Raw genomic sequence first — 9,110 nt, forward strand, 5'->3', positions numbered from 1 at the left:
GACTTTTTCACATGTCACAGCATATCACTCAAATTATCACTTATATATAAAGTTTATTATTACAGTAACGAGTAAGTTAAATAACTTTTTAAAGATTTTATACCCTCCATGTTTTCACAAATTATCAATAGAGGGTGATAATGGCCAGCTTCTGCTCTGTCCATCTATAACATTATTATTATATAATGTTTAGAAATCTTAAGAATATTTTTTAAAAATCCAATAAAAATTAAAAGCAACTAATTATATTTAGACACAACTAATTATATTTCCTTACTTACAGAACAAGATAAAATACGGTTATAATATTTTTGATGAATACCCACAAAGCTGAATGTTAAATAAAAATTCAAAAATTGTTCAACCCACTTATTGCTCCATTTACATGAATTAGATTTACAATCTAATTAATTTAATTCCAGTTGTTGTCTGTCTGGACAGGAGAAGACTGGACACTTACTGGCTGAGCTGTGCAGCACCAGGACAGCGAGAGAGAAGATGGACAGGCAGCTCTCCATTGTCATCAGGACAGAGTGCAGCTGAGACCCCTGTCTTCACCCCTGAGCCCACAGGGCAACTGAGCTGCTGCTCCACACCCCGGACCCCCAGTAACAGCACAGCCCCCCACCCCGCCAATCACACACAGCACTGCCTTTTCAGACTGACAGCAGGAACCTCTCACACAGGCGGGACGGCCAATCACACAGGGCCCTTTCAGTCTTCTCCATATATATCAGAGACACATCACTGTTTCCTCTCCCTGAAGACACTCCCAGCAGTGCGGAGGAGAGGAGAGACAGGAGCAGCTCTGTGTCTCACTGGAGGAAACACAGATACAGATACAGACAGCAGGGCCGCAGGTGCTACAGGGGCAGGAAGAGATCAGATATTAAACAAAAAAAAATCTTTGCAGTTCTAGACAAGTATTATAATTGAAAATCAGTATCAAGATAATCAATTATGTATATATGGTCCTGTAATTCTTGCTGTCTGTATCAGGAAGTGTCTAGAACGTGGTCCTGTCTTTCTGTCTGTGTAAGGCAGTGTCCAGTGACTGGTGTCCTGAATATGGTCCTGTCTTTCTGTCTGTGTAAGGCAGTGTCCAGTGACTGGTGTCCTGAATATGGTCCTGTCTTTCTGTCTGTGTAAGGCAGTGTCCAGTGACTGGTGTCCTGAATATGGTCCTGTCTTGCTGTCTGTGTCAGGCAGTGTCCAATGACTGGTGTCCTGCAGTGACTCACAGAGTTGTTGTGTCTCCAGACACTAATGTCTTCTGGTCATGGTCAAGGGCAGTGTGAGGAGAGCCTGTGCTCAAGGTGGCAGTGAGGTCACTCAGGTCAGCACAGGAATACGGAGACAAGGTGGACTGAATAAGAACTGGCTGTCCTGTGACTGTGATCAATAATTTAAATGAAAAAGAAAGAAAAGCCCAGCAGTGATTGTCCCTTCTGTACTGAGCCTTGTGGACAGCAGCTCTTCCAGTTGAGTCCCTCAGACCCTTTGTCTGTCTCTGTTCAGCTACAATCCACACAGATGTTCCAACCCCTCCAGCTGTGGCCCCAGTGTCTCTCTGTGTGGAGCCGACTGCATGACTGAGACTCTCTAACAGCACAGTGGAGCTGAACTGATACTGATACACTGATACACCACCAGTCTGAACAGTGTGAGGGCACAGCTCACATCCTCTTCCTTATTATTATAGGTAGTAGGAGCAGCAGTAGGAGCAGCAGTAAAATATTAGTAGTAGCAGTAGTAGCAGTGGCAGCAGCAGTTGTGGTAGCAGTAGTAGTATTAGCAGTTGTGCTGTATTTAAACTCTCCTGTTCAATATAGCAGAGTTCTTGTGTTACAGCTTCACCATAATAGCTGCAGCAGCAGGAGCCACAGAGCATGAGTCAGTTTCAAATTAGAAAAAGCAACAAAATAATAAAAAAAAGTTCAGTTCTTGTTAATACAGCGGTGATTTAAGGCAGAGCTTCACTGGAGCTACAGATCAGGCTATGCAGTGAGTCTGTGGTTTTTGCTTCTCCGAGCTCTTCCAGCACAGGAAGCCAGGTTGTACTGTGAGGCTGTGGGTGTCACTGTACAGGGAGACACACAGGGAGCCCAGTATCCAGAGCTCTAGTGCTGCACAGGGAGACACAGGAGAGTCCAGTGTTCAGAGCTCCAGTGCTGCACAGGGAGACACAGGAGAGCTCAGTGTTCAGAGCTCTACTGCTGCACAGGGAGACACAGGAGAGTCCAGTGTTCAGAGCTCTACAGGGTGACAGGTCTTCTCCCTACACAGCTCTCTCAGTGTGTCTCTCAGGGCTGAACAGGAGGGGCTGTTCCTGTCAGAATGGAGGCTGACTCTCAGAGCTCCAGTGTCAGTATGAGGAGAAGCTCTCAGACCTGACTGCTGCCAGAGCCTCTGAGCCTGAGTGGCCATGAGCACTGAGCTCCTCAGCAGCTGAGAAAAGCCTCCTGTCTCCTGTGGTCACAGTGTGGTTGAACACCTGCACTGTCTTCCTGCTCCTTCTCCTCTCTCTCCCCCTTTCTGTCTCTCTCGCAGTGTGTGCTCTTATCTGTCCATCTCTCTCTCCTGTTCTCTCACTCTGACAGTCTGTGCAGAGTATCTGAAGGGGATGGAACATTGCTTGGCAAAGGAAAAGACTTCTCAGAGGCAGAATAAAACAAAAATATATTTCTCCTCTCAGTCAGATTCAAAGCTCAGACTCACACACAGAGCTCTGGGTCCCTCAGTACTTTACCCAAATTCCTACCTCCTGAACAGACAGAAGCTCATCTCCATCCTTCTCTTTATCCTGACAATCCAGAACCAGAGGACATTGAGACAATCAGTGCTGCTACATGAATAATATCAGACAGAACAGTCACATCTCCCCCTTTTCTCCTTCCTCACAGCCACTTAGAGACAGAGAAGAGCTCCTGGTTCTCCTCTCTGTGAACTGGGCTCAGGGGTCACTAATCTGGCAGCTGTGGGCTCTGTTCCAGGTCAGAAGCAAGAAGTTTCTATTAACCCTTTCCAAAACCTCCAGCCCTTCAGTATTACTGCCCTGATTCATTGTCTTTACTGTAAGTCAGCCTCCATCCCTCTGTCACAAGTGTTTTACTGAAAATTGAGCAATATGTGTTTATCTCTTATTATTATTTTTACTGATTTAATGAACAGCAGTATTGCTACTCTTATAAGTGTAATATGATTATCAGCAGCAGCAGACCAAGGTCTTGTCTACAATAGTGACCAGTTGACAAGTCTGTAGCTCTGAGCAGTGGGACTCAGATCACACAGAAGACCTGTCTGTGTGTGATTCCACACCAGCCCTGGGATACAGCGTCTCCCACACGTCTCTCACGGAGTCTTATAAATATACAGTTAAACAGAGTCTGATAACAGTTATACAGTTAATTAAATCATCAAACCGGCTGAGGAGCTGAGAGCTCGGGTTAAATAAAACCAGGAGATACTCTTCAACCTCCAGGATCAGGAGTCTGATCCTCCTGGCTTCTATTCTGTGGAGATTCGTGTAAAACGCTTAAAAGCGCTCATTACAGGGACTTGGGCCCTTTCTCTTCTGCTCTACGGGAGTATGCTATACAACGCATTAGTCTGCGAAGTAAACTATTTTTTTTGTTTAATAAATTGTATTCCTCGGTTTGTCGGTCTCCTTCTCCAGCTATTATGAATCGTCTCTTCACAGCCTGGTGTTTTTTCTTTTGGAGATGTTACAGTATATCTGTAAGAAAAGCCCCCCGGGCTCCGGACAGGAGTCTCCTCCAGCGGAGACGCGCGCTCTGCTCTGTCAGAAAGAGCGCAGTGACGTCACAGACACCAGCCAGAGCGCCGGGATCAGAGAGCGAGACCGCGGTAGGCGCGCTGAGCGCTCGGAGGAGAGATATTGATCACTTATCTATCGACAACCAATTAATTCAACTAAAATCCCTTAGAATCATCAATTAACTTCACCGATTGGTGAGTACTGATTCTTTTCTTTCTGTAAATTCTTTAAATATCTAGAAAACAGTCAATACAGCCTGTATCGATCAAATACCATAGTGCGTTTAGTGTTCATAATGTTCAATCCCAAATTAAAGAATGATTACTCAAATGATTGTTTAGAAATTGTATTCTAGAGCTTGAAAATTATATTCCAAGTTGATACATTTGTGTAGGTAACAGTTTAAATGCATTTTTCCACTGTTTACAAATTATAAGTATGGTAACCACGGCGACACGTGCCACATCACTGTGTCCGGCTAGGTGTCTCGCCTTCGTCACAAAGAGTGGTTTGACGTCACGGACTAATACTAATGCGAGTGTATTCATATTTAATATTAGTGAGAGTACAATCGGTAGCTTTAATATTAATGCTAGTGTTCATGTCAGTATTAATAGTGATTGCGCTTCTGATAGTTTTGATGCTAGTATTCATGTTAATATTAGTTATAATTATAGTTACTGTTAGAGTATTTACACTAGTAGTCATGTTAGTTTTAGTGATAGCATTATTGTTATTATTAGAATTAGTAGTGTATTAGTAGTTTGTGTCAGTGATAATGATAGTGTAATTCTTAGCGATAGAGTTACTGTTTTAATGTTAGTGGCATTTGTGTTAGAGTTATACTGTATTTGTAGTTATGAGTGTGTGTGTGTTGGTGTGTGTCTATAAGTATTTGTAGTCTATGTGTGTGTCTGTGAATGTGTGCGCGTATGTGTGTGAGTGTCTGATTGTGTGTATAAATGTATGTCGTGTCTGTGAGTGTGTGTTGTGTCTGTGTGTGTGTCTGTGAGTGTGTGTGTCTGTGAATGTGTGTAGTGTATGTGTGTGTGTCTGTCAGTGTAAGAATGTGTGTCTGTGAGTGTGTGTGAGTGTCTGTGTGTGTGTGTAATGTCTGTGTGTGAATATGTTTGGGTGGGTGTCTGTCAGTGTGTGATAATGTGTGTTATTGTGTGGGTGTATATCTGTGGGCTTGGGCTCCACTCGTGTGTCTGACAGAAGTGATCCATCAACAGGTGTTGAGGTCCAGAGTCGCCTGAGAATGGAACCACTTTCTAGAGTCCAGACCAACGTCCAGAGAGCTGTGAGTGCTCTGTTTTTATCACTATTACTAGTAATGACAGCAGTAGTAGTATTAATATCAGAATTAGTATTAGAATTTGTAGTCATGGTCATAGTAGTAGCAGCAGAAGTAACAACAGTGGTAGTTGGATTATCCAAGCAGTTACTCCAGGAACTACAGTATTACACATTTATACTCTATTTTCCAGGTATGTTTTGTAAAGTGCTTTGATGTTCTGGATTAAAAGGCAAAATATAAGAAAAAAATAGATTGATTGATTGATTGATTGACTATGAGAGTGAAGTCTGGTCGAACTTGTTTGTCTAAATGAACTGTCCTGTCAACAGATTTCTACAGAGGTGAACAGAGAAGATGTCCAAACCCACCAGAGACTGGAGACAAGTTTGAGAGTCAGGCCCCAGACCCAGAGAGCTGTGAGTCCACTGCTGGTCTTCTTCAGATTGTGATTCTTCCTCTTCTTCCTCCTCCTGAAATTAAAGCTCATTGCAGTAGCAGGGCTCTGTTGTCTTCTCTTGAGGAGGAGAAAGACTCTACCTGACAGTGTGTGCATCTGCGTGTATGTTAGTGTGTGGGAGTGTGTGTCTGTGGGTGTGTGTGCTTGTGAGTCTAGTCCAGCCCGTGTCTGTAACAGAACTGTGTCTGACATCCCCAGATCAGGAAGGAGGTAACAGGAGACTCAGCCAAAACAGGAGCCAGACCAAAGACCCCAAGAAAAGCAAGTCTGCATTATTATTATTATTATTAGGAGTAGTAGTAGTAGTAGTAGTAGTGAGAGGGTGAGTGTATGTGAGGTTGTGTGTGAGAGAGGGTGAGCATGTCTCAAACTCCATTCCTAGAGGGTCTGGTGCATCATCTGGTTTCCTGCCCAGAGGTCTTGGTTACAAAGTTGATCTAATTTTTTAATTAAACAAAAAATATTCCAATACTCTACCTTTATCCAGACCTTAAATATCCAACTGTGCCTTGAATATTTTGAGTCTTCAACAGTGAGAGACATCAAAATATATTATTAAACACATTATTTCCACATCTTCTTATGAAAATAATTAGATTAATTGTTTAATTGGCTAGCCCCGTTTGGAAAGAAAACCTGGAGATGCACCTGGCTCTCCAAGGATTGTGATTGGGCTTGAGACCCCTGGTCTAGCAGAACTGGCCCCTCAACAGGTCTCGACAGGGATGTTGGGGATCATGAAGCTGGATAGCTGAGGGCTGGACACTGCTTCTGGATCGAGGACGACAGGCCACTGTCATGTGGGGTCATCTTGGCCCATGATGATGATGTGTGTTTGTGTGACTGGCTGGTAACTCTATTTTCTCCTCCCCAGCACTGCCTGGAGAAACTCGCTCAAGTCGAGAGAGGAATGGCCGAGCAGAGACAAGGGTGTCACACCGAGACCTGGGGCAGATCCCACAGGAACGTGAGTATTGGCTTCAACAACATGGTTGGATAGCTTGTTCCACACCCCCACCCTTCTCTGTAAAGAATACTGTATTAATACTGTTAGACTAAGAATAAACCTGTACTGAGACACAAACTTGGTTAGCTTCTGCTGGTGAGACTAAAGCAGTCAACTTGCTGACAGGTCTTGACAGAGGTGGACGTGACCCTGAAAGGCCGGAGAGGGGCAACCGATACTGAGGCTCTGAGCAAAGATTCGTCCAGTGTAAGACAACCAATGTGTTCTGCTCAGGATGATGATGGTGATGCAGATGGTAGTGTAGATAATGAAGGTGGTTATTATCATGATGTTGATGGAAAGGTGTTGATGATGATGATGGTGGACATGATGATTGTCATGATGAAGAAGGATATGGTGATGAAGTTGGTGGAGATCATTTATTAGAAATGTGATGAAGATGATGGTGACGAAGATAGTGGAGATTATAATGGTGGAGGTGTTGATGAAGGTGACACAGTCATGCCTATGTGTGGCTGTGTGTGAAAGGGAAGGTGGGGTTGGATCAGGTCTGCCGCTGTCATCTGATAAGACTGTCAGAGGAAGAGGGAGCAGACTCCCCCTGCGTCTCACCCCGGGCAGCCGAGAGCTGCAAGTCTGTGAGCCCGATATGTCTGTGACGTCTGTCGAAAGTTTGGTTTCAGCTGCAATGATGGTGACTGTGATTGCTGGGAGTCCAGGGGCAGGGCTTGGTCCTCCTGGAGACCGTCTCAGTTTTCTCTCTGTCCTCCTCATGCCCTCTCTGTGCCCCTGTCCCCTCAGGCCAGCCAGCCAATCACCAGGCAGGAGACCGAGACCCAGCTGTGGAACTACCCTAAGGGCCCGGAGAGGGATCTGCAGAGGGACAGGGCATGGACCTCCTCCTTGGCAGCCCACATACCCCATTGCTCGCCCCCTCACACACCCCCTCACCCACCCCCTGGTACACCCGCTCACCCGGGCCTGACCCCAGCGGCCCTGTGGCGGCTCAGGGAGGGCCTGCAGGTCGAGCTGGAGGGGCTGCTCCAGGAGGAGGAGATACGGGTGCGGACCTGGGCTCAGAACATGATATCATCGATCCAGCTGGACTTCCTGGCGCTGTACAATGAAGTCCTGCCTGACTTTGAATCAGAGGGATTGGTAAGTCCCTTAAACCCCTCCCCCTTGCTTGAATCACACTGAGGTATGCAGGGGCTGGGGCGACTCACCTCTCCAAGACACCTGCGTCATCCCACTCCCATTTCACCTCAACATGGTTCTGAGAAAATCTCCCGTCCCCAAGGGGAGAGAGACAGGAGCCGGGCTGGGCCTCCAGCCCTCTGTTTATTCAAGATTATTGCCTCAGGAGGTGGGTGAGGTGGAAGACACACTGTCTACAGATCACCACTAGGGACAGCGTAAAGCAGGAGGTGAGACTCTTGATCATGGATAAGGATAACAGTGGGATGACTCCCCCTCTCTTGAATCACTGCCTACTGATGATGTTATGTCACTCCAGCTCCTCCTCATGGTGGTGTCTGCAGTCAGGCAATTTGGAGAATCGTTGAGGGATGATGATGAATATTCACCTTTCTTGTTCTCGCAGGGCACAGGAATCATGAAGCAGGACAACTATGAGGAGGTGAAAGAGGCGCTGAAATCCTACTTCGAAAATACAATGGTCAGGTGTGACTTATCCGAGGTGGACAAGTGCTTCCGCCAGGCTGCAGCCGAGCTTGACCTTATCCTGCAGAAGTACCTGGGAGATGTTGTGGCCGAGGTCTGTGAATAGCAGGTTTATTTTGATAAAAGACATTTCTCATCCCCTTCTATTGTTGGTGTCTATTTCATGTAAAGGATTTGACTTGAAAATTAAATGTTTAATCGACTTACAGGGAGTCTTCTTTAAGATGTGTATCGGATAGCTCTCCACTGTCACTTTACTGGACTTTTGAAGTAACCAATCTACAATGAAAATATATACTGCACATCTTAAGGAAAATGAAGAGAAATCCGTGTGCTGATTGTCACCAAAAATGTCACAAATTAACCGCCAAACTGTTTAACATGTCAAGCCACCTCTTCCTATTTTGCAGTGATTATAATTCTTTCAGTTTCTTCTCTTGTATTTTCCTTACTGTTTCACTGTCCCCTTCCCCCATGTGGAGATGGATCCACAGACGAAACCCTGTTTCACCATTTGTTTGTTCAAAGTCTTTGGACTGACTTGCAACTTGCGAAGCCCCAGTGGCACAATCAGTCAGGGTGCACAGCAGAGTTATGGCGATGTTGTGTGTTCATGCTTCACCTGGAGCAATGGCACCTAGAGATCCAGCCATTCAAAATGTGTGGAGTACATGGCGGAAAAACGCAGTGGGCATGGCGACTCATACCACATTTGAATTGAAATATGATAATAGTATCTGGAAGCACCTTGTAAAATCACCAGGTGGAGCTAATAAAGCTTAAAATCTCATGTACAGCATTTGAGCTGTCACCAGAAAACACCTTGTTTTGAATCCCAGTCACTGCTGAGGGACAGTCTTTTCACAATTAAGAATTTAAATTGCATACTCTTTTAATAATTTGAAACTGTATTACAGAATGTCAA

At 45.1% G+C, this 9,110-nt stretch overlaps 1 protein-coding gene across 1 annotated transcript; it reads left to right on the top strand.

Moving 5' to 3' along the window:
• Positions 1–3,600: 3,600 nt before the first annotated feature.
• LOC148670755 (uncharacterized) lies at positions 3,601–8,326 on the top strand. The gene is made up of 6 exons (XM_088633094.1): positions 3,601–3,972; positions 5,408–5,494; positions 6,410–6,502; positions 6,668–6,748; positions 7,304–7,660; positions 8,106–8,326. The coding sequence occupies exons 3-6, from the start codon at positions 6,446–6,448 to the stop codon at positions 8,289–8,291; spliced, it is 681 nt and encodes a 226-aa protein (XP_088489220.1). The 5' UTR covers positions 3,601–3,972; positions 5,408–5,494; positions 6,410–6,445; the 3' UTR covers positions 8,292–8,326.
• The last annotated feature ends 784 nt before the right edge of the window (positions 8,327–9,110 follow it).

Source organism: Lepisosteus platostomus, chromosome 5 (genome assembly GCF_059453375.1).
Source record: "Lepisosteus platostomus isolate fLepPlt1 chromosome 5, fLepPlt1.hap1, whole genome shotgun sequence".
NCBI classification, from domain to species: domain Eukaryota; kingdom Metazoa; phylum Chordata; class Actinopteri; order Semionotiformes; family Lepisosteidae; genus Lepisosteus; species Lepisosteus platostomus.